The sequence below is a fragment of the Balaenoptera physalus genome (assembly GCF_965194825.1).
Source record: "Balaenoptera physalus genome assembly, chromosome: 11".
Classification (NCBI taxonomy): Eukaryota; Metazoa; Chordata; class Mammalia; order Artiodactyla; family Balaenopteridae; genus Balaenoptera; species Balaenoptera physalus.
The window spans coordinates 2,427,436-2,453,739 of NC_138896.1; the positions used below are offsets into that span (position 1 = coordinate 2,427,436).

General features: G+C 49.3%; 1 protein-coding gene across 8 annotated transcripts in view; it reads right to left on the reverse strand.

Moving 5' to 3' along the window:
• Positions 1 to 26,304, reverse strand: part of SLC22A23 (solute carrier family 22 member 23) — a 153,261-nt gene that overhangs the window by 107,134 nt on the left and 19,823 nt on the right. For 5 of the 8 annotated variants that reach the window (XM_082413180.1, XM_082413178.1, XM_082413177.1 and 2 more), the window contains exons 2-3: positions 11,374 to 11,477; positions 6,128 to 6,282 (exon numbers count right to left, since the gene is read on the reverse strand). The exons of 1 other annotated variant lie outside the window; for it this stretch is intronic. In XM_082413180.1, the coding sequence (XP_082269306.1) occupies positions 6,128 to 6,282; positions 11,374 to 11,477 (259 nt within the window). Of the gene's footprint in view, positions 1 to 6,127; positions 6,283 to 11,373; positions 11,478 to 23,104; positions 25,654 to 26,304 lie in introns of those variants that run through there. 2 more of the 8 variants (XM_082413184.1, XM_082413175.1) reach the window with 2 other exon arrangements.

Consider the following 26,304-nt stretch of genomic DNA (forward strand, 5'->3'; position numbering starts at 1 on the left):
TACACTGAAACTGTCCCTTCACCCCAATGCAGTGCAAATATTAGCTCATCAGCCAGCTGGGGTCACTTACACTGAAAATGTCCCTTCACCCCAACACAGTGCAAATATTAGCTCATCAGCCAGCTGGGGTCACTTACACTGAAACTGTCCCTTCACCCAAACGCAGTGCAAATATTAGCTCATCATACAGCTGAGGTCACTTATACTGAAACTGTCCCTTCACCCAAACTCAGTGCAAATATTAGCTCATCAGCCAGCTGGGGTCACTTACACTGAAACTGTCCCTTCACCCAAACGCAGTGCAAATATTAGCTCATCAGCCAGCTGAGGTCACTTATACTGAAACTGTCCCTTCACCCAAACGCAGTGCAAATATTTGCTCATCAGCCAGCTGGGGTCACTTATACTGATATTGTCCCTTCACCCCAACGCAGTGCCAATATTTGCTCATCAGCCAGCTGGGGTCACTTATACTGATACTGTCCCTTCACCCCAACGCAGTGCCAATATTTGCTCATCAGCCAGCTGGGGTCACTTACACTGAAACTGTCCCTTCACCCAAACTCAGTGCAAATATTTGCTCATCAGCCAGCTGGGGTCACTTACACTGAAAATGTCCCTTCACCCCAATGCAGTGCAAATATTAGCTCATCAGCCAGCTGGGGTCACTTACACTGAAAATGTCCCTTCACCCCAACGCAGTGCAAATATTAGCTCATCAGCCAGCTGAGGTCACTTATACTGAAACTGTCCCTTCACCCAAACGCAGTGCAAATATTTGCTCATCAGCCAGCTGGGGTCACTTACACTGAAACTGTCCCTTCACCCAAACTCAGTGCAAATATTTGCTCATCAGCCAGCTGGGGTCAGTTATACTGAAACTGTCCCTTCACCCCAACGCAGTGCAAATATTTGCTCATCAGCCAGCTGGGGTCATTTACACTGAAACTGTCCCTTCACCCCAACACAGTGCCAATATTTGCTCATCAGCCAGCTGGGGTCACTTATACTGAAACTGTCCCTTCACCCAAACGCAGTGCCAATATTTGCTCATCAGCCAGCTGGGGTCACTTACACTGAAACTGTCCCTTCACCCAAACTCAGGGCCAATATTTGCTCATCAGCCAGCTGGGGTCACTTATACTGAAACTGTCCCTTCACCCCAACGCAGTGCCAATATTTGCTCATCAGCCAGCTGGGGTCACTTACACTGAAACTGTCCCTTCACCCCAATGCAGTGCAAATATTAGCTTATCAGCCAGCTGGGGTCACTTACACTGAAAATGTCCCTTCACCCCAAGGCAGTGCCAATATTTGCTCATCAGCCAGCTGGGGTCACTTCCACTGAAACTGTCCCTTCACCCCAAGGCAGTGCCAATATTTGCTCATCAGCCAGCTGGGGTCACTTATACTGAAACTGCCCCTTCACCCAAACTCAGTGCCAATATTTGCTCATCAGCCAGCTGGGGTCGCCTATACTTGACCACACAGCTCAGTGACTCACTCCCTGGTGCCACGGTTCAGTGGACTGTCTTCTTTACGTACAGCACAGCTCTGATGCTCAGAAACCCTGTCGACTGAAATACGTCCCAAGGAGTATTAGTTCCGAAGAACATCAAATTATAGGAACACAGGCAATCGCGAGGAAGAAAGTCACGCAGCACGATGGAAATTACGCAGCCTGAGCCCAGGTCCATCACCTGCCTCACGAGCTCGTGAGGACAGAGCATCACCCCACCCAGAGCAAACTCAAGGTTCTCAGAGATTACTTACCAGTTAAGACTTGGCTCCTCATTTTGCAAAGTAATCAGTAACTTAGTCACCTGTAAAATTTCTGGTCACTCCTTGATGATGTGTAAAATTCGTCCAATTATGTATGCTGTCTGGGTTTGAGGAGGGTTATTATAATGAGAACATGAAGCTTTTAATTTTTCAAGGAAATTGTTCAAACAAAACAAAACAATTGTTTTGTTTTTTGGCCTAACTGTTGTTAGGCCAAAAAACAAAAACAAAAAAGTAATGTTTATTCACCCACCGTCAGTAAGGCATGGTCTCTGCTGGCAAAAAGCAGGGCTCATTACTTGCGCTCAGGGTCGGGGGAGGTTGCTAAAAGTGGGGCGGGGAAGACAGAGATCAAACGAGGAGAGAAACTCAAAAGAGTATGCTAAAATCATTCCTCTCCCCCAGGACTTTTTACATCTGATATCAAGTCAACTCAAAAAGCTATAACCTCTCGGGGCTTCTTTTAAACAAGGACACATCTTTACAAAAGCTGCATCACCGTGTCTGTGAGGTTACGAATCCTTGTTGGAAAGAGAATTCACACCACAACAAATCACAGCTGCCCGTGTTGAAAAGAGTCTATTTCTTTAGTCTCTGACAAGACTTTATTTTTCATAAACGAATAAGGAAATGTGATGCTCGCTTCTTTTCTCTGTCTGTGGTTCCCTGCTGCTGGCCCAGCTAAGTCAAGACTTTATACCTTTTTTTTTTTTTTTTTTTTCCGGGTCCAGAGCTAAAGGGCTACAATGAAGCCACCAGGGTGGCCCAAGTGTGTTTAATTATTTCAGTGTCTCGTGAGGCCTCAGAGGCGGCAGGAAGCTCGGCTGTAGCTGCCACTAACCATCCGGCATGGCTCGCTGTCTCTGGCTCCTGCCAACATGCTTACAGGTACAGACTCCTGGGAAGATGCCAACCGTCTCTAGTTTACGTCCTAATTACACAACCACATCTCCTTCTGGTGAGCCGAAGGAAACTAAAGTTTCAAGGAGAGAGTCTTTAACTGGAATGTACCTTAGACAAATTCCAAAACAGGAAAAACCTTAAGCAGCCTTGCACGTAAAAGCACAAAACCTTCACATGTCAGTATCATGTCTCAAAATGAAGAGTCCACCTTCATGGCAAGCTCCGCAAGAAACGAAGTCGGCAAAAATCATGACTCTCCCTTCTTACAATGCCAAGAACCTGCAAGGCTGAAAAAAGAACGATATCCAGGTCTCTTCTGAGAAAATTCAGACCTTTCCAGCAGATGCATTAAGTAAGCTAAAAACCTGCCAGTTGAAGGGGGAGAAAATGTCAGGACCGTAAAAAATGTATCTTCCAAATAATCAACCTCCCCAACGTAAAAACTTTTCTTTAGAGTCAAGAAATACTTCGACCCTGTGACCAGGGTTATGAAGCATTTCCTTTAAGCAAAACAAATTCCCAAGCATTCACTAAGCATATATACTAGTGTATAACATGTTAGCAAGCACACTAATCAGGAAATTCAGAGTCACCTGCCCTACGGACTGAGAGCTGGTCTCTTAAATTCTTGTCACCAGCCTGTCTTCTCCCAAGATTGCCAGAGAGAGGGGCTACCCCAGCCCAGCACGCAGCACACCCACCCCAATGCTGTCTGCCCGTTACAACTCTATTTCCTTTTTTGAGTCTCCTTTCCCAAACTTAGCTTTCCTGATTTACGCTGTTTAAATATTATCTCAATGAACTCCAAGTAATCATTTATATCGTTTTGCTTTATTTTAATTTTACTATATCAGATATCGTATTAACTCGGACAACGGGCCACTGGTGGATATTTGGAAATTTTCATTGCAATGGTATTTGTCATGACGTTTGACTCATAATCCCAATCTAAGAAAACATAACTATTTATTTACGCCTTGCTTCATTTCCAAGAAAACTTAAGACTGTGTGCAGAAATCCATATAATAAAATAATACTTAAATTATGGAGATAGGAAAATGGGACAAAGGAGAAATGAAAACAGAAAATTTCAAATAAAACTAGGAGAGGGGCCAGCATTTAAAGCTCAACTTGTCAAGCCCACACACATGCTAGATCAGATTCTAAGCTTTCCAAGCTTCCCAGCGTCAGTGGAAAGAGAGAGAATCACTTATCAGTGGCTAAAATATGACGGCCCACTGGTCAAATCTGGCCACCATCTGCCTCTAAACAAAGTCCTACTGGAACACGGCCACATCTAATCATTTACATATTATTTATGGCTGCTTTCAGGATACGACGGCAGATCTGAGTAGCTGCAACAGAATAAAATATTTACTACCTGTCCCTTTACAGAAAAAAGTTTGCAGATGCCTGGGTTACATGATCTGTGCCGGTAAGATAACAGCAAAGCCGTCTCCCGGGATAAGCACACTCTTCGTATGGTTCTGAAGTATGTCAGAGAACGTTCTACTATAAAGAGCTCACTGTGTAAACTCATGAAAAAACAGCCTTAGCTTCATTTTTCACAGTACATACAGCAACAGATTTCACAGGGACAATGGCGATTCTACGTGAGGCTGAAATGATGCCGTTTGGGGGAAAGTCTCTCCAGGTCCGGCTGAGTTCAGGGTAGTCTGCAGAGATGGCCAGGGCCGGCCACCCCCTGCCCTCCTTCCTTATCACAGGCCGGCAGGGCTAACAGGTCAGGCTCCTCTCCCGCTGGGCCCCAAGGGTCCCCCCAGGTCCTCTGAGGTCTCTGCCAGCAGTTGGCATGCAAGATAAAACCGATATGTCAGCTTTGCTTTAAGGCTCTTTTCCACGAACATTCTCTCCACGGAATGTGGTTAAGCACCGGGGTGGTGAGATGGAGGTTATTTCTCTGCTAAGTGTCTGAAGCGCGGCTGTTCCATTCTGCCAGCGTGCAGAGCCGTCCCCGGGAACAGCGTCCTCGAGGAAGCAAAGGATGGATGTCCTCCTGGGGGAACCGGAGCCCCGCGGGGATGGCGGCCTGGAGAGCAGACGCCCACGCGCCTGAACCAACACGGGTCCAGGGGGCCTGAGAGCAGGGCCCAGACCCTCCTCCAGAACGAGCGCGAGAGCCGCTGCTCTGCACAGACGGACGGGTGGGCAGGAATGGAGAACGGCCCAGGCACCTTGAGTGGAAGCGCTCAGGCCCACCCCGCGCATGATGTCTGTTCAGAGAAACACACCCTCCGAACAGACATCACCTCGACCCACTGCCCTGGAACACGTACATTCCTTAAGAACCCCCAAGAGCAAGGGTTCCAAAATAAATGCAAATAACCTGGAAACGGTGATTTCTAAGAAACCACAATTCAATTCAGTGTCAGAAGAAGATAACAGAACTGTCAACAGTGACTTTAGGAGAACACGTCTGTAGCCCTTTTATTCTCTGTGGTTATAAAGCTACGTTATAATCGACTATACTTCTGTTCTCTACAGTAAGGGAACAAAATCCAGGCTATCTAAAAGTGTTATTTAAAGGGATCATAGACTAAACTAAGAGAGCCGTACTTTAAGGTAATCAGAGCTATCCTTATTGACCCCACTGGAAACTGCTACTTAGTCTATCCTGCCTATGTTGTCAAAAAGAAAGAAAAAGAAAACATGTCATAAATCATCTTACATTAGTCCTAACAGTTCTTTCCACACTGTGATTAAAAGGTATAAAACTAGAAAATAAGTAAACGCCTAAAACCTTCCTTCTTCTTGTGGGCTTGTGGCCCTGTGCTAGGAACCACCAACTACAAAGAAGTGAGACAACCATCCTTGACAGGAGAGTTAAAAGGGCCACAAACACGATGGAAATTTTCTTCACCCTGAAGAGACTGCCGTTTGCTCTCCCAGCACCAGTGTTTAGGGTTCAGGTCCAGACCACTTAAGCCACATGTGGAGGTGGGAAGCCTGGACCTGGCGCAGTCTTAAAGAAAAAAAGACAAGAAACACTCTTGAGGAGTCCCTCAGAACACTGAGCCCGGACCAAACTGGAGCAAGCACTTGGTATGCTCTTCTGGAACCAAGCGCAGAGATGCCCGGATACGTCCAGGTTTGGCAGTGCACGGAACGTGAGCACAGAACATCCCAGGGGAAAGCAGAAGCCCGTCCACGCCCACTGCGGGCCGATCCCCACTTCTCCGGGCCACGATGCAGCCCCCCACGTCCTCTGACGGGCCCTGAGCCTGAGCTGGAGCTCGGGCTGAAGGGAGGGTTAGAGACGCAACGTGGGAACAAGTGTTTTCACAGCAGATGAGGCCTGTGGTCCGCACCTCCAGAAGCTGCTGCCTCCACAGCCCGCCCCCCCCGCCTCCCCGCATCGCAGCACGCAGCGGCCACACGTCCCCTCATTTCTTCAAGACCCGCCGTGAAGGCTCCTACTTACGTAGTGCGTACAGGGTGAGAATCACTCCAGCCAGGCAGAATCCTTCAAAGAACCTGAGTGTGCTGAACATGGTCACGTTCACAGACAGCGCCACGGTCAGTCCAAAGACGAGGATGAAGATGACGGAGAAGAGCAGCACGGGCCGCCGGCCGAACCTGCACGTGGACAGGGACACGGTTAGCCGTCACCGCCGGGTGGGGCCGCGGGGCGGACGCCACGGCATCCCTGGGACCGCCGGCGCTCGCTGGGTGCTGGATGAGCACCGCACCGAGTCTGTATCCCTCCTGGACCCACCCGGGGAGGCCCAGGGGTAGAAGGTCCCCGGGGGATAGGCACGCACCCGCTCAACTTGTCGATTAGGGAACACAGGTCAAGAGTACCGCACAACAACAGACGAGAGACGGGAACCACGTCCTGTTGTCGAGTCTGTTCCCAAGTACATGGGAGATAATTCAACACAATCAATAATACCTTCCCCAAACACCAACCTTGACACGCCCAACATTCAATGTCTTGAGAAGCTGCTGACCTTTGGAAGTGGCTCCACGGTCAACACAGACCCCGGGCAAGCGGCTTCAAGCCGTTTCTCTGGGCTGTTAACTAGCCTGGCCCGACCTTACCCGTGGCCTGGTGGAGCCAAGGGCCAAGCCGGCTGCCGACTGGTTTCAACTATATGATGAGAAGAAAATTTAAGGGATCACAGGCTAAACTAAGGTAGCCTGACCTGTACACAAGGGGTGCGGACCTGAAAGTGAAGCCCCCAGGGGCCCATCCTCTGCATCTCGGGAAAGGGCAGCGCGCCCCCTGGGCTGGTGGGCCGCAGCGCCAGCCGGTGAGAGCTCGGTGACCACTAGGGGCGATGTGTTTCTAGGCGTGGCCCGGGGGGGAGCGGGGAGCGGTGGCCCATTGGGATGGGGAGGCCCTTGTTCTCCATCCCTCCCAAGCTAACCTGCCACGTGTCCCAAATAAAGCAGAACCCTCCACCACACAGATGAATGTGACACAGCCAGAGTGAACTGGAAGGAAAGCTCACAGAGCAACTGGACTCCATCTGCCAAGGGAACAAAGTCCACGCCTGGTACCCCAAACACCTAGACTTAGGACAAGGCACCTACCTAGGAGCAAAATGCCCAGAAAGGGCAAATGGAGAGAAATGGAGAGTAGATTCGTGGTTGTCTAGGGCTGGGGTGAGAATGGCGGTGACGACAAATGGGCAGGAGATGGAAATGTTGTAGACTCAGCATGTGGTGTGACTGCATAACCCTGTAAATATACTAAAACTCACTGAATTGGGGACTTAAAATGGGGGAGCTTTATGGTATGTAAATTATCTCTCAATAAAGCTGCTTTTGAAAAAAGCAATACTCAGCAGTGCACGGCCTTGCCCTGTGCAGGAGATGGATGTAATTTCTAGAAACTCTGGGGGCGGGAACTACAGGACACAATTTCATTCAGAATCCCTTAGGCTTCTGGGCATCCGCATCAGTCACTTTGGTTTAGAGAAAGGGGCCAAGGCTGCAAGCTCAACGCAACGTAAGTCAACCTTCTTATCGAGATTTTAGCCATTACCTCCCTTGACTTGTGCTGGGGTCACTAAGCCCTTATCAGCAAAGACTCTATAGGTAGTTTGGTCCAAACCCAACCCGTTTACAGAAATAAATTTAAGCATGGCTTAGTTGGGTCTCCTGAAATGAAGGAAAACAAAGTCTAACTTACCCGTTCTTGTTTACCTCGACTTCCCTTCTCTGTAACATGGGGCTAACCGTCCTGCATCACAGTGTGTTGGGATCACTAACAGAGATGACAGACAGGGCACCAAGCAGCTCGTGGGTCCCCTTCCCGCGTCCTACGTCCCTGTCGCCCACCAGACATGGTCTGCCCTGTCCTGACACTTTAGGAAAGATCCTGGATTTTTTTTTTTTAACTTGTAGAAATGATTCTAAATCTTTCCCTCCCAAATGGTTGCTAAAATCATTAAGCGAATTAATTAGGATTAGGAACTGTGGGACAAACATGGTCCTCAGAGCCAGAGCCCCCGGCCCCGAATCCAGGCTCCCTGAGGAAGGATGGAATCTTGAGGAAGACCAGGCTCCGTCAAACGAGCCTTGTGCTTTCTTCAGGAAGGGCTGTCGGGTACAGACATGTGCAAGTGATTTAGAAAGCACTGGAGTTCAAGTGCGCACCGGCTGCCCCAGAGCTGGGGCCCTCCCCCACCAGATGACCGGTAAAATCGCACCCCCAAATCTGTGATGCAGAGCCTTTGCAGTCAGGATCTGTGATGCGCAGAATAACGGCCTCGGGGGTGCCCCGGTCCTAATCCTCAGACCCTGTGACTGTGTCACCTCTCACGGCAAAAGGGGCTGCACAGACGTGACGAAGGTGAAGGGCCTGAGGTGAGGTGACTGTCCAGGTGGGTCTAATCTAAGGACCCGGAGAGCCTGTCCTTGCAGGGAGCCAGAGAGATGACCTTGTGAAAAGGACCTGACCAGCCACCTCGGGCTCGGAAACTAGAAGTGGGCCGGGAGCCAAGGAACGCGAGAAGGTGGAGAAAGCAAGGAAGTGAATTCTCTCCCAGCACCCCCAGAGGGGTACTGCAGCCCTGCGGGCACCCTGAGTTCAGCCTGGCGCCAACTACAGGACCGTAAGTTAGCTCAGCCAAGCCACCAAGTGCCTGGTAACTGTGACAGCAGCCCCAGAGAAATACGACGGGGTCTCAACGGGACACAGGTGTCCCGCTCAAACGGAGGACTCCAAGGAGATTTTAATGGAGGGATTATTCACAAAAGGGTGGGCAAGCTGGGAGAGACAGCTGGGGCTCCTGACAGCAGGGAGAGGGGGGAAGGACAGTCCGGAGCTCAGAGACGGGGTGCAGGGGGCCCCTGACTGATGGTAACTCTACAGGGACCAAGCAGGGGAGGGAAATGCCGCCCCCTCGCTGTCCCCTCCCTCAGATCTCCAGCCGGTGCTCCCCCCCCGCCCTCCGCCCCGCTGGCCAGGCTCAGCCGGGAGCCAGAGGGCAAGAGGGCCTGCAGTGCAGCCCATAAAGGCAGCCTCCCGGGACCGGCTGGACGAGAAATGCAGGATGTCCAGCAAAAGACCCAGTAAGGAGCGGGGACGAGGTCATCGGGCGAGAGCCGCTGACCGGGCCGGTCCCCCTCTTCCATCTAAACTATCGCGTGACGTTACAGTACATACTGTCCAGTCCCAGATAGAACGTGTGCGGAAAACAGTCACTTTATAAAGTTTTCTTAGACGCTGACTGCGGTCTTAGCTTAACCTACAACTTGATCAACTTCCCTACACAGCCGTGAAATGGTGCCAAGGGCTGTGAAATCTGGACTTCCCTCTACATGTGTTTATCTCCTTTGAAGCAAGGCTCTAGCAGGGAGTAAAATGCCAAAAATAAATCAGGCAAGGGTGGAAAACACCAAACTTTCAAACTGGAACTGAGGCCCACTCAACACGTGCAGAAAGCCCCAGCACAAGCTCCCTGCCCTGACTCCCCGGTGCCCCTTGCCCACCCACCGTGACCTTGGTGAAGCGGCCACAGCATCAGACTCTGGCTGCTCGCCAAGGAAGACCCCAAACTCTCCTGTCTTCTTTCCCCAGGGCTGGCGTGCGGTCAGGGAGGCCAAACGGCATGGATGGGCAAGAAGTAAGAAACCACAAAACCACGTCTAAACAATTTAAACCATCACAGATCTGTTGGTCGAAGTCCGTATTTACTTCCCCTATTAAATCTCTCAGGAATCAGGACACTAAAACCTCCGTCAAGTCCGTGTTTTTAGAAAGAAGTGACATGGTTATATTACTATAGCTTTCCCCACCTATTTCAATGCAGGTTTCTAGGAAACAAAAGTCCTTGTGGTTAAAACACTGGGATTAGAGTATCTTTTAGGTCAGTATAGCTCACTCTGAAGACCTTTAAGCTCAAGTATTTGGTTTAAAAAAAAACAAACCCCAAACCCTCGCCCTTTCCCCGCCTCCACCCCCCAAGAAAAGCCACCACCAAACCCCATGCGAGGGCGGGCTGTGGGTTTCCGGAGATCACTGACAGCGTCTCTGTTACCATCTCCAGGGAGTATGTCCTTAAGAAGCACTTCCAAACGATGATTAAGCAAATTCTGAACACTCAGGAAATCACACTTCATGTTAATGCAAGGAACTCCCAAATAGGCGCTAGCTTTGGGGAAGAAAGTTCTAGAACCTGAAAGGGGCCTCCCTGGGCTCCCCCGCCGCTCTGTCCCCGCAGGCGCTCTCTGGAGCACCAGCCAGCTGTCTACACCCGTGGAGCCAGGCTCTGGGGCCACCACCAGCTTCGTCTCAAATCCCTGGCTCTCCGACCTAAAAGCCGAGTGAACCTGGGGATTTTACTTAAACGTCCGTGCTTCCGTTTCTCCACCATGAGACAGGGGTAATAACAGTACCTTCCTAACGGGGTGCTGTGAGGATGGGATGTCCTAATCCACGGAGACACTCAGCACAGTGCCCGGCAACGGCAGGCAGTCAGTAAGTGAGGGGTGCTACCACTGTCGCTGTTATTATTACCATGACTACCCCCCATCGCCCTCCGACCAACCTGTCACTTCACCCTGAACCACACACCTGGCCCCTGACCCACCCAAGTAAAGCGTATTCATTCTCACCTCTGGTCACTGCCCCTCTGCCTGCACCGCCCAGCCATTACCCACATGCTGCCCACTTTTCAAGGTCCAGCTCCCCGTGGACCCACACAGGCATCTGCTGGCCAAGCCAACTACAAGGACTGTCCCTCTCTAAGATCTGTGCGGCATTCAGGGCGCTCACGGGCACAGCCCCACCGTCCAGTTCTCAGGGGTGAAGAGAGTCCGGCATGTCCTCTCCCCATCTTTTGACGCCTCTTGTATACCCACCCGCTCAGGGCCCAGCCCATAAAGCCTCGAAGCCACGTCCCCAGGCTCTTCCTAACAGCACTCTGACGGTCAGGAGGAGATGGGCTTGCAGGCTGCGAGCTGGTTTTGCTAGATTCTAGCAGCCGGGAAATTGCAATGAATTTAAATTCTCACTTCAAAAGGGTCTGCTCTGTGCACCGGCCAATTCTTTTCATTCTGAATTCTGCAGGTGGCAGCTACAGGCTTCTGCTGTGGCACCAGCACCAGGGCAGAGGAGAGCCTCGGTCACGGTGAGCTCACACCGACCGTGCCCCGTGAGGCAGCAGAGGCTCGCTGTGGCTCCCGGGTTTGTGCGGCAGGCGTGTGGGTACTTACCAGTCAGCAATGCATCCAGTTATCAGGTAGCCAAAGATTAATCCAACCAGTAAGGAGAACTTAGCGACATGGACCTTCCAGGCATTATCACACACAAGATCCCACTAGAGAGGGGCAAATAGAAAACAGATCAGAGAGAAACACACACAGAGGCCACTTGTCAATCATAAGGGCAACACATAACTGCACTCAGGGTCATGATACCCTTTATAGGCTGTGTCACACATACCGCTAAGAGTCTCTTCAATGTTTTTGAAAATCCAACAATGAGAAATATAATCTGCCCACAGAAGGCGGTGTAATGTTTTAGCCCGGGACAGAGGATAAAAGTCTGCAGGGTCTCACACCCCCCATGACATCTACGGATGAGTCTTTCCTCCATCCTGCCACCACAGGCCGGGCATCCCCCATCACTGGCACAGCTGTCACGCGGCCCTGCAGGTGGAAAGCCCCTGCCAGCTTTTTGCACGGGGTATCACAGTAACACGAGGAAATTAAAAGCAACCTCTGTGTTTCCAACCCAAAAAACTCCCCAAACTTTATAAGTCATCTTAAAATAAGAGGGTTAGCAGTAAATACTGAAATATCAACTTTAACTAAGCATTCTTACTTTTTTTCCTCATCAATGTCCCTTGTGTTTTCCCACATTACATCCTAAAGCTACCTGCTCCACTTGGAGAGAAAGCCAATCAATCGGTGAATACAACATTTAGACTATTTTTACAATTAAGCTTTATTATTTAGAAAAACAAATAAAAATAACCCTCCAATTTTTCCTTCCTCCTTTTGCAGAAGTGAGAGAGAAATGCACGTCTGTTCCCTCGAAGTGACGTGTGTCCAAGTGGAGCACACGTGAAGACACGGCCCTCAATCCGCAAGCAACTGACGTCTGGGCCCGAGGGGCAAACAAATGGGGTCTCGGCTTCCACGGGCTTTGGGACAAGCCGAGCTTCTGCACCAGCCACTGCGGACAGAGGGGCCGGCCTGGACAGAGCAGGAAGGCAGCTGCCCGCCACAGCATTCCCTGGACTCCCTGGGACACATCCAGGGCCGGCACTGCTGGCTGCACGTAACCTCATCATTAACAATTCAGATACAGGAGTTCTTTACAGGGGTGGCACCCCCCTATGTCTGCCCAGGGACCGGCGGCACCAGCATCACCTGGGAAGGCGTCAGAAATGCACATTCTCGGGCCCATGGCAGACCCCGAACGGGAAGTTCTGGAGGAAGCACAGCAAGCGGTTTAACAAGCTGTCCAGGTGACAACACCGCTGCCCTGGCCTGCCATTTCTCTGCTATTTTGAATACAGTGAATGAGCTTCCCAGGCCTGGGCCAGGGCTCAAACAGTCAACCCCCAAGAGCAGGGTGAGGCCAAAGGCCGCACGAAACATGCACAGCAGGGCTGGTCAGTGCTTCGTGCGGCAAATGCCGGCTCAGAAACTAGAGTGTGAGCTAAGGGGCCTTTTGGAGGCCAGCCTGGAAAACCAGCACTCACGGAAGTACCAGTGTGAGCATATTCTGTCTCCCCAGCCTGGTTTGTACATTCTGAGGCTGTTCCTGAATTGTTTTCTCTCCACTCTGCCTAGCACAGGACTCTGCCCACAAAGTAATTGATTCCAAGGCTAAGAGCCACATCTACCAGCCTATCTGGCTCCTCCGGGCGAGGAGGTGCTTTACAACACCTATAATCGTTACAATCCCAATCACATCACACCTTCCTGCACCTCAGCCTGGCACGTTCCCGGCAGGAGAAGGACACGCCCGGTCCCAGGTTGCTGCCAGGGGGAGGGGGAAGGGAGAGGGGAGGAAGGGGGACCAGCGGCTGGCTCTGTGGCCCAAGAATCAGTCACTCCTGTCTCCACCCAGACTTCTCACTGATGAGCTTATTTGAGGTTGGTTAAGTGAGGCCAAGGAGCACATTCTGCTTATACGAGATGGCCGGGAGACAGAAGAGATTTTCATAAAGGCATCTGGGGGGGAGCGGCTTGCCCACACTGCTGTGAGTTCAGGCCCCTGAACGATAACTCGCCCTGGCCTTGGGCAGCCATGACCCAATTCAGCTGCTACCTAGTCAGATGTTCAGGGCAACCTCTATCAATTAACAAGGCGGCAGTGGAAAACTGCAACAGCTGAGGGAGACAGAACCGCTCCCACGGCCAGGAGGGAAAGGCAGCCTGGTGAGCAGCGCCTGCTGGCCCCGCGGTCCCAGCCTGGGGGGCGGGGTGGGGGGAGGACCCAGGACAAGGCAGCTACCTGGCGCCTTAACCCTTCAATCAGGCGCCGGAGCAGACAGCATCTCTGAGTCAACAAGAAACCCACTCCAGACCCCAGCAGGCTCCCCAAGATAAAGTTCCCCCTGCTCGGGGCCTGCTGGACGCCCCTAAAGCCTGGAGGCCCCCCGAGGTCCACTCCATAAACAAGGTGAGGTAGGGCTGGGAATCCACGGGGACAGCAGCCCTTGTCCGATCGCCCCATTTCTGATGAAAATAAAATATGCTCAGATGTCGTACAACCTCCAGAAGAATTTCAGAAGTATGAGGAAGCTTTGAGATCACCTCGCTTTCGAAATCTGTCCCACTATCGATAAGACACGGCAATCGGTCATTTCACTAAGCAAAGGCGAAGGGACGTTAAGAAACCTAACCTGTGCACAGCCAGGACTCAGCGGCACAGGTTCTGTCTCTGACATCATCACCTGTCACCTCCCTCTTCTCACACCCATCAACCACCGACGCCAGAGGGTACCTTCCTAGCGTACCCGGCACCCATCCCCCACTCCACCTCTGCCACGGACAGCCTGATTTATGGGGACGCGTAGGGGTCCACTCATCACCCTTTTGGCGTGGGTTCCTCCAATGTGGGCTGGAAAACACCACTTCCGGGCTCCCTTACTGCTAAGCTCTCACATGTGGCTGAGGTTCTGCGCGTCGTCTGCACTTAACTTGCAGCGCACAGCCTCGATCTAATTTCCAGGGTGACTTGAATTAGGAAGAGCCTTAAGCCGGGAATAGGTGGGACATCCATTTGGTGGTCACATCAGGCAGGGCTTGGTCTGCAGGTGGCCCAGGTGTGATCCCAGAGCCTGGGTTGGATAGTGACCTCCTGCGTCCCCTGCCTCCTAACTGTGACCCAGTCCCGGGAGCGGCCAGTTCTCGGGAGCTGCTCCAGGCACCCTTCAGGGGGCTCAGCCCTCAGCCGCTCCTGCAATCGGGCGAGCGCTGATTTTATGACCAGATCTCCCTGGGAAGGAGTGTGCAGGGCAAGAGGAGAGGGGGCCTCCCCACTGAACTAACACAGGGGTCTCCATGCATTAACCCCTCAAACCCATTCCCTTCACAACAGTGAGAACAGCCCTCTAGTCAAGCACTTCGTCAGCAGGTTTAACAAGATGGCAAAAGCGGAGAAGTCATGGCCCCATTTCATAGTCTGACGCCTGCCTCCCTTGCCGTTGTTCCAGGACCGGGGATGGTCCACTGTGATGATGCACGGTGAGGGAACTGACCCTAGAATGTGGTCTCAATCTCAGCTGCACACGTTCTGTCTTTTTAAAAAAGGCCGTGGTTACAGAAAATTGGTAGACTGTTTTCCTACCCATATATTTTAAAGATAAGCTAAAAGAAATAAAATTTATACTATTTTCAAAGGAATAATCTAATTGCTTGACTTGCCAGAGGGGAGAAATATTCATCAAGGAAACTAATGAAGTTTCTAAAGGAGATGGAAGATAAATGGGAGATGAGGAAGATAATCTTATTTTCAGCAATAATGAATACTATGATAAAGTAAAATGCAAAACAAGAACATAAAAAAACTGGAAGAAAACAGATTACTTATCCAATTTTGAAGTGGAGAGAGACTCCCTAAGGATAAAAACTAAGAGAAATAAAACTACCTAAGGAAAAGATGATGGATTTTATAACAGTTTATCTGTTACTCCTTAATTATTATTCATTTTACTTATTATTTGAAACCTCCATGCATCAAAAATACCATAAACAAAATTATAAAGAGATAAATTTGTAAAATATATTGGAAGGGGGATCAGAATGTGTCACCCCCCAAAAATGCCACTTTGGCCTGAGGATGATTTTGAGCTGGAGCAAATGAGAATCAGCAGATTCAGAAAGAAGCCTTCTCAGGGCGTGCCTGTCTGCCTAAAAGCAGAGACTTCTGAGAAATGAAGAAGGCCATAAACCCCCTCTCCCGGGGGAGTCCTATGGCCGTGAAGACAAAGTCGGCACCAAGATGCGTCTGCAAACAGCCTCACTGACAAATTAGGAGTTTGGGATTAACATGTACACACTACTATATATAAAATAGATCATCAACAAGGACCTACTATAAAGCACAGGGAACTCTACTCAATATTCTGTAATAACCTAAATGGGAAAAGAATTTGAAAAATATGTATAACTGAATCACTTTGCTGTACACCTGAAACTAACACAACATTGTAAATCAACTGTACTCCAATATAAGATAAAAATTAAAAACCACCTCACTGAAACAACCCTCATCTTCCGTTAGTTCCCCCCATATATTTCCTTCCCAAGTTTGCCACCCCTAAAAGCCTCAACCCCTTTTCCTCTGTCTCCTCACTTCTGTACAAACGGACTGTCCTTCTGTTAAGACGTGAGCCCAAGTTCCGACCACCCCTTTGAGTTACTGGTCACCAAGCGCTCCTGTGTGCCCGGCTGCACTTGGCAATGAACCCTGGTTCCCTCCTGTTCAGCTGCCTTCAGTCTAGTTCCCAGGGCCCCAGCCACAGAACCTAGGAGGGGAGAGGAAAAAGGTTTTCTCCTCTCCTACAACAGCCAAAGGGTTACTATCCTTAGTAAGTATTTCCATAACAATATAGACTGATACTCCTACTAGAAATGGGTAAAGCACCAGGCAAATTAACCTGCCTGACATCCAGCAAGACTATACAGCATGAAAATGTTTGTTTTTGAAAGCAAATGATTGAGAAAAATGCTCATGATATAACGGTATGAGAAAGGCTCAGAATAAAAAACCATGAATAGAGGAGATATTTGTGTACACAGGGGAAATTAGAAGAAGATATTCCAAAATATTTAAAGTGACTATCTCTGGAGAGTTGAGTTTTATTTTCGATTTTATACTTTTCTTGACTTTTCCAAACTTTCTACAGTTAATCTGTAAGCCTTATAATGAAAGAAAAAAAGTAGAGGTAAAAGTAATGTAGACTCCCACCCACAGTGGTAGGTGGAAGTGATCGTAGTTAGGGTGAGACCAAATCATTAAAAAAAAAACAAACCTTTTCACCTTTTCAGGAATATGCATTTTAACACAATCTAAACACTCAGGCCTAGCGGAAGCCTGTTGGGAAAATGACTAAAAACAAACTACATCTTTGGAGCCTGACGAGTACTGATGATGTTAATATTCATTGACTAAAGCCAAAAACATTTTTTAGCAAACTAAGTGAAAAATTTCCCCCAAGTTTCATCTTTTGTGCCGGAGATCCCCATCTGAGTCTGTTCCATTAGAAGCCATGAGGGTTTTACCAGTCACAATGCACATCTGTTCTAACCCTGAGGAGTCAGTAGAGATAAACGGAAAAGTTTCTGCTCAGACTGCAAAGGGGATAACACTGCTTAAAACTTCAAAAGCTTAAATAAAACAAAATTCCTGACTGAGGTGGAGGAATTTACAGAAATGCAGGGTCAGCATTCTTCTGCAACCTTTTTTTCCCCCTAAAGTGGTATTTCAGCAGACCCTCATGAACCACTGTTTGATACACCGAGGATTTGCCCTGCTCTGTGTTCTTAACTGGAGACAACAGAAGTGGCAAGAATACCCCCCCGACACACACACACACACACACACACACCCTGGAAGGCTGGCCACATAAGCTGGACCCATGAAGCACATTAGCTACAATCAGCTGCTCAACACTGAGGCAGCCTATGCGGGTCTGTGTTATTCAGCGGTTCTTTTTTTTTTTTTAATGGATTTATTTAATTGATTTATTTTTGGCTGCGTTGGGTCTTCGTAGCTGCGCACGGGCTTTCTCTGGTTGCGGCGAGCGGGGGATACTCTTCATTGCGGTGCGGGGGCTTCTCATTGCGGTGGCTTCTCTTGTTGCGGAGCACAGGATCTAGGCGCCTGTGCTTCAGGAGTTGTGGCTCGCAGGCTCTGGAGCGCAGGCTCAGTAGTTGTGGCGCACGGGCTTAGTTACTCCGCGGCATGTGGGATCTTCCCGGACCAGGGCTCGAACGCGTGTCCCCTGCATTGGCAGGCGGATTCTTAACCACTGTACCACCAGGGAAGCCCTGTTTTTGTTTTTTTTAATCTAGTAGTATTTGGATTTTTTTTGCTAAAGACGTTATCAAAATTCAAGAAATACTGCATATTTTGAAAACCCCAAATTATTCTCTGCTTTTTGCCTCTAAGTTCATCCTCCAATTTTAGGAGATTCACAGCAGCCAACATAACTGCCAATTAGGGCTGGCACTCTCTCGAGCTTCCTTAAATGACATAATGAACGACCCTGCCAGATACTCTGGGAGGTTTCTGGGTTTCTTTTTAGTTTTGTTTCCCTGTTTTTCATTAACTGCTGCTCAAATGGCTCCTCCACTTTCTTTTTCCCCAACCAACTTGGTGCCAAAAACCCAAACACGGCACGCTGAGGGAAACAGTTGAACCAAAAATCTACTGCAAGCCTGTTGGTGCTCCATGGAAGAGACCAGCAAACCCGCTCTCTCCTCGTGCAAAGGAAACCGGTCCAAAACCACAGTGTCAAAGCTGGTGAACTTCTTCAACCTCACGTAGCCCCGTTCTGGACTCGTGTAGTAATTTTAGACTCACCCTAACCCTTACTCAGTGATCGGTCTTGTTCTGTTTTTCTTGCAGTGACGACTCTTACACCTGCTGCCCTTTGGCTGTAGTACCACCTTGGTGTGGAGGAAGAGAGACATGACAACTGCTTCAAACTGTCGCCTTCGGGGGCTTTCCCAGTTCTTACTGAATTTGACCATTTTTAAAGGGCTGGAAGTATAAAACCTCTTACTTATAGCACAGGGAACTATATTCAATATCTTGTAAAAAACTATAATGGAGAAGAATGAAAGAATATAATGATATATACATATGTATAACTGAATCACTATGCTGTACACCTGAAACTAACACAACATTGTAAATCAACTACACTTCAATCTTAAAAATAAATAAATAAAAATTTTAAAAGCTAACTTAAAAAGGAAACAGAAAATTAACCACCTAAACAGGCCCTGAGTAGCGGATGTAGGACCATCTCTGTGAGGTAACACGAGGCACTCAATTTTCCTTTACTTTTTCTTAAAGGAAACAAGGAACACTGTACAGTTCTGAGCAGAGGTTTACGTTAGTAAACGTCCTTATGAATGTGCCACATGCCCACTATGGCACTGGGGGGTGCTGAATCTATATTCCACAGGCAGCAGAGATGGTAAATAAGCAACGACCTTCTATCAACCAAAACCTTGGAGAGTCTTTCCAAATCCTGCAATGCCTATTTTACTACCTCTAAGAAGGGAAATTGATAGTAAACCCTATACACTAAAGAGGACTATTGCAAAACCAGAAAGAAAGAAAAAAAAACAAAAAACTCCACCACCCTAAACATTCAACCCCAGGGAACTATTCACGCCTTAAGTGAATTCAACACACCGGCTTCTCCCATGTAATTGATATTAAGTAACTGAAAGATTCTTAGCGAGAAATTACACAGTTGCTGCATGTGTTACTAGAAGAGATCTTTTAGTATTGCGCAGGAACAAAACTGGACTCGAACATTTAAAAGAGCCGCACTAATTCTGGAAAGGAGCAAAGTGTGGAGACCTTTGGACAGCAGGGTCAGGGAATCCTTGGAATGAGAAGAATGTGATGACCAGGTGATCAATCGGGAAGAACTCAGAGGCAGAAGGAAAATTATCTTTTACCTGCGGAAACAAATGCCTCGTCCCTCCCCACTGCCTGGCAGCTGTGACCCTGACTTCTCTCAGCCCCGTGAAGTGCCTCTGGGCCAAGCCATTTCTCACCTCCCTGCCCTGCCAGGGTCCAGCCACGCCAGGGAACCCCCAGCTCCCCAAAAGCCGCAGGGCCCTTTGCCTTCCTACAATATCCATGCACACCCCAATTTTCCTGGCTCAATGGATAAAACTCATTTCAACCAAAATTATTTAACATTGTAGATCACCTGCGGGTTGGAGAATGGCAGCCTTTCTGTACTCCTGGCATTATTCCTTTCAATGGGCATATAGTAGCTTTGTAAGCAAACAATTAATTACAAGGGGTAGAAAATTATAAAGATACAAAGAATACATTTCCACATATTTAATCAAGTCAATTGAGAAGCTCTCCTCTTCCTAGTGCCCCTGTTCTGTACCCCTATGACAACCTGTACTCAGGATAAACACCCTGACTACTTATCAGAACATATCATAATTGCCTGCTGCCTACAAATCTTTCTTTCACCAGCTCAGGGGTTGGCAAACTACACCCCGCAGGCCCATGTGACCCTGCCCCCTGTTCTGCACGTCGAGTTTGATGGGGGCCCGTCTCTGCTGGTGCACAAGTGCGTGTGCCGAGCACAGGGGTGACAACACAGAACACACGGCCTGCAAAGCAGAAAACGTCTACTATTCAGCCCTTCACAGGGCAAGTCTGCCGACCCCGGCACTCGACCGTGAGTCCCTGAAGAAAGGGACCACGTCCTCAGTCTCTAAGCTGATGTCTGGGACGGGGCAGGACAGCACGTGGAGCTGCCACTCTGGAAGTGGACATGCTCTGTGTCTGCCTGTGTTCACTGTGCCGTGCATCTTGTCAACCCTCTTTCTCTCCGTGATTATTTCTTCAAACAGGATTTAAATAATTAATACAGAATTACGTATTATACAACATTTATACAGGCAATATAGTTTTAAGTGTTTCTGCCATACTTTTCACCATTAGTAATTTTCCGCAAGGGAAAGAGAATTCTAGTTTTATTATAAAAGCCCACAGAATACAGGGTATGAGAAATTTATTTAAAACAATGAATAATTCTCTCTTAATAGAATAAATCTGTTATATAAATTAAATATCGTCTCAACATTTGTTAAGCACCTGCCATGGTCTTGGGGCTCTGCTGGCTGCTTTGACTAAGCATCTTATTCAGGCATCGAAACAGCCCTACAACACGAGCTTATGACCAGTGAGTCCATTTTACAGATGAGGAAATTGAGGCAGAGGGGAATCAACTAGTCCAAAGTCAAATGGTTTTTCAGTAGAAGATTATCAATCCATGTCTGATTAAAACTCATGTTCTTCCCCCACCCCAATAAACTCAAAGAAACAGCCCTTGTTCATGCAAATATAAACAATTCTGTGGTTTATATTAAATTGTTATCGGTTGCAGCATTTGTCTTGCCCGGTATTCAGAAGACCTCAGGTACAAGGAAGCAAAGCATTACTGTGGAAGCAGGACAACCTTTGCTGTTACTTCATTGTTACAATGACTAAACAAAAATAGCTGGTAAAGTCCCTGTGAATAGCAGGTATGTACTCAAAGGCATCTATTAAAAATAATATCCTAGTATCTTATTTTTCATAGAATTTTAGTATCAAAATACTGGGAAAAGTCAAGGTCAACCTCCTAATTTTAGAAATGAAAAGCCTGAAGCCCAGAGAAATGATGTAACTTGCTCAAAATAAAAAAATCTTGGGGACTTCCCTGGCGGTCCAGAGCACTCCTTGCTTCCACTGCAGAGGGCACGGGTTCGATCCCTGGTCTGGGACCTAGGATCTTGCATGCCGTGCGGCGCGGCAAAAAAAAAAAAGCCTGGGGCTGCTGGACCCCAGTCCAGGCTGCTGTGGAAGATCTCACTTCCTCACAGGTGGCCCTGATGCAAACCGCCCAAGTCCATCACTGCCGAGCAGGACAGAGGTGTGTGGTCCAGCTCCCAACCTCATGGTCATCTGTCGGCACCACGTTCACTCTGGTCCAAAGCCCTTACAACATAAAGGATTTTAAAAAATTATCTCAACATTCTAATTGAGACCAACTCTTGGGCTTCTTGTCCAACACTTTTTTTTTTTTTTAAATAATAAATCAGAGCAGTTTTTGAGAAGCTAAACCAGTTTTCTCCCTGTTTCAACATCGGTCTCACCATCTTGAAAGGGCGTGAATAATATTAGGCGAAACGGCTTCTTCAAACAAGGATGTTGTTTGCTGTGTCTGACTCAAATTAAAAGCCAGTACAGGGGCTTCCCTGGTGGTGCAGTGGTTGAGAATCTGCCTGCCAATGCAGGGGACACGGGTTCGAGCCCTGGTCTGGGAAAATCCCACATGCCACGGAGCAACTAGGCCCGTGAGCCACAATTACTGAGCCTGCGCGTCTGGAGCCTGTGCTCCGCAACAAGAGAGGCCGCGACAGTGAGAGGCCCGCGCACCGCGATGAAGAGTGGCCCCCGCTCGCCGCAACTACAGAAAGCCCTCGCACAGAAACGAAGACCCAACACAGCCATAAATAAATTAATTAATTAATTAATTAATTAAATAAATAAATAAATTTTTTAAAAAGCCAGTACAAATGGGAATCTAAATGGTCACCTTTTCCACAGACAGCTGACACCAACCTGCTAAAACAAGGTACACAGAACCCTTAGCTGCTGAACTCACGAAAGGTCTAGTAGAACACTAGTTGGGGAATTTTTACCAATTTGGCCTTTTCCTCCGTTGTTCTTGGGCCGGGCTGTAGTTTACCAGGGTCTCCGCAGAAGCGCATCATCAGATAAACAAGAGCCTGCAGGAGGCCTGGAATTCAGAGACCACCACGGGGGCTGGGCCAGGAGCAGCCGAGAGCAGCCGGGCACCGAGGTGAGAGCACAGATTTCCAGCTGATGGACCCGAGTTTCGATTCTAGTCACGTGACCCGGGTGAGTTACCTCACCCCTTGGGGCCTCAGTTGCAACGTCTATGATACAGGAGTCATAAAACTTGCAATATAGGTTTTTTATGAGTCAAAATTAATATAAAGCATGTGCCTGGTGATTATTACTCATTAATTCTGTCTGTCATTTAAGCAGCTCCTTCGGGGCTTATGTCTGCTGGTAACACTTGAAGGAGAGCTAATAAAACTACTTTCAAAAAGGGTTTTGATATTGAGAGTCTGCGTTATTCACCGAGGCTGACCCTAACTGATCCAAATGAAGGGGTATTTTCTAGCTGTACATCTTGTCTGCAGAGCTGGCACCAGAACAGAAAGTGGGAGAGGCAAGCACAGAAGATGCCCCCAGGGCACAGCTGTGTCCACAGTGGGGAGGGACTGGACGGGGAGCCGGCACCCTTCCACACGGGGTCTACACGCCGTTCACGTCCTTCCCCAGAGCTCGGATGCGACGCCCTTCGCTTCGATCTCATCAGCTGCAGACGGGACAACATCAGCCCCAAGTCCCAGATGTCCTACAAACAGTCATTAAATATACTGTTTCTCTGACCCAAAGGAGAAAAAGGAGGTTGGTTCTCAACAGCTAGAGACACTATTACACCCAAAAGGGTGTTTACGTTTTTTTCCCTTGAGCCAACTATTAATCTCCCCAGAACATTGAGCAGAATTGGCAATGTGACAGCCAAAGGTGACAGTGCAGTTTGTTTCCGGCTGCCCGGGGCTCAGCGGGACACGGATGTGCAGATACAGGCCCGAGGAAGGACCCCTGCCACCCACTCCAGGGTCCTCCGACATCCCGAGGGACAAGTTAACAGAGGACAGACAGTTCTCCAAGATTTTCCTCGAATAAAACTCAAAGCATCCTTAAGCCCAAGCCAGAATCAGCTCCTCGAGGGGTACCACGCACTGCCGTGAGCCAGTTCTCCTGAGGACAGACCCCAGGCCCCAGGGACCCACATCGGGCTCGGCCGGGTGGGAGAGGGAAGTGGATGACAGACTCAGCTGGAAGGGGAAGGAGGGGGCAGAGACCCCTTGGGCCGAAGCGGCTGCGAGTGGCCAGACTGGGCCTCAGGTGGCCTCCCTCACAGGCCCCCCACGGCTGTGTGGATGTTCTCACCCTCCTCACCCGCCAGCCCGATCAGAACCACATGGGCTTTCATACTGGGGACGGACCTGGGACGGTGTCTTCTGCTATGGATGCATTTGGAAGTACAGCACGCAGACACTTGTGCGGCAGCCCCTTCCGTGAACCTTTGGAAACCAGGCTCTTGCAACAGTATTAACTGCATCGTGTTCAGGGCTTGGTGGGCGTGGCCTTGCTGATTAAGCCAGGGCAGCTGAATTCCATCCCAGCCTAAGGCATGCTCTGGAAAGGTGCCCTTCACAGACTGCCAAGTGAAAACCCTCCATCAACCACTGATTCAAGAGCGGATTTTACAAAGCTTGTCGCAGGGCCATCAAGGCCACCCACTGGGCACTCTCCACTCCTTCCCCTCTCTCTAAGGCACAAGGGAAGCAGAAGAGGAGGGAACGGTCCATAAACGAAACCTTCAACTGGGCTGTGCTCCCCTGTGGGGCTGCATCTTTAAGACGCATTCACTTCTAAGTCAGCAGCTGAGGCGTTTTCTGAAGGTGCTTGAAAGGGCACCAACAGGTGTTCATCTGCAGTAACAGTCAGAGGGAAGATGGAGCCTCCCCTGCAGGACTTCTCAGAGCCTTCACCATTACTGCGCGCCATGGGTCCTGCACAGGGGGCTCTGCGGCTGCGCTTCCCAAACTCAGGCGGCCTTGGACACCCCACACACACACTTAGAAGGGCATGTTTTAGAACTGCAGAATAAGAGATGTTGCCATGCATATTTTGTTTGCCCTACGACCTAACAGACGATCACAACGCCAATTATCATATGACAATTCTGGGATTTTGAGCCTGGGGTAAGACACTTTGGTTACGCCTGCATCTACACGAGGGGAGGAGGGCTGCTACTCATATGTGTCAAAGGATATTCGAAGTGAGCAGAGGAATTTGTTTTCTACCTTTGATCAGAGAAAATAAAAACGATAACTATGTTTCTCTGTCTTTGCAAGAGATTATAAAGGCTAATTGGTAACAGATGGACAAACATTCACTACTCTTAGGAAACGATATGTAGGTCAATGACAGCAAAAAGCACTCACTGTGTACCATTCACCCTCCTCGAAAGGACATGTACCAGCACTGGACGCTGCCGCCTCTCTTGCAGGAGGACGCTCAGTCAGCCCAAGTCCAGTGGTGCTTACGGACCCTTTAAGACGTAGTCTACGTACCCAACAGAAGTGAAAGCAGGGACACAAACAGATATTTGTACGTCCATGTGCAAAGCAGCGTTATTCACAATAGCCAAAGTGTTGAAGCAACCCAAGGGTCCATAGACACATGAATGGATACACAAAATGTGGTGTATACACAGAATGGAATACTATTCAGCCCTAAAAAGGAAGGAAATCCTGACACAGGCTACACCATGGATGAGCTTGAGGACATTACACTCAAAGAAATGAGCCAGTCACAAAAGGACAAAGTACTGTCTGATTCCACTTATATGAGATCACTGGAGCCGTCAGATTCACAGAGACAGAAAGTAGAAGTGTGGATGCTGGGGCAGAGGGAAGGGGGAGGGGCAGTTAGTGTTTAATGGGGACAGAGTTTCAGTTTGGGACGATGAAAAAGTTCTGGAAATGGATGGTGGTGATGGTTGCACCATACTGTGAAGGTACCTAATGCTAGTGAACTATATACTTAAAAATGGTTAAAATGCTAAGTTTTATTTTATACATATCTCACCAACAAAAAAAAAAAAGGGAGATAAAATTGCGTTCCTGTTCTAACAATGACAAACCCAAGGTGCGCCTAGTCAGGGTTCTGTCTGGCTTGCACACGGAGGACGCCCCCTCGCAGAGCAGGAAGCACCGGGACAGCCGCTTCCTGCTTGCAGATCCTCAGTCCTACGCATTAGAGTCTCAGGACAGCCTTCTCCAAGGCCCAGACCATTCCCTGCAGGGAGACGTGAGCAAAGGAAGCGCGACAGTCCTCCCGCCCTCACACTCGCCTGCTCCCTCCCCTGGGCTTCACTTCCCACGATGCTCAAGCCAGGCTCCCGGCGCTTAGGCTCTGTCCTCACGCAATCAGGTTCCTCCCTTTGCGTCCCCGCCCGCGGCCAGCACCCCGGTCCAGGCCCATCGGGGACTCGTCTGCGTATTCAGAGGGCGGCACAGCTTCCATATTTAATGGCTGTTTACTGGTCACTATTGTGTGCCAGACCCCAGGAAATAACAGTGCAAAGTGCTGTCCTTGCTGTCGAGGGTCTAAGGGTGGAAAACAGGCCGTGAGTAAGAAATGAAATACAGCTGAACTTAAGGCGCTGTGCGAGCACATCAGAGGGCCTGGGGCTCTGTTTAGTTACGACTCTCCCTCTTGGCCGGGCAGGGGGTCAGGAGGTGAGGGGAGAAGGCGGGGCAGGGGCAGACCCGGAGGCCCTGAACCCCACGTTACAGAGGGGAAACGCATCAAAACCAACCTTTAAATGGACTTCAAATGTCAACTGAAATCAAACCTCATGTTGGCTCTTGCTTGATGCTGCTCTTGTTAGAAACACCCTGATCCAGCCTGGCAGCCTTTCACAGGAAGGGGACCAAATCCCCGAGCCCGCTGTTCAGGGGACGGGGGAGGACAGAAAGGGAGAGAGTGACCAGGGGGTGGGGCGCAGACCAAGCAGGCTCCAGCCTGTCTACAGACGCACCGATGGGTGGGCACGAGGGTGCAGGCCACACATCCGCCACTGATGAACAGGCTGCAGGATACGGATGAGCCCCGAGGAGAAGGATGAGCTCTATCATCACATGTACCTTGGTGTGAGCTGCTTTACCTCTTAGCCGAGACCAGCTGCCCAGATGTTTTCTTAAGGTGAGAAGGCAGGGTCCCCACGCGCGGCCGCGGCTCAGGTGGCTGCCACGTGC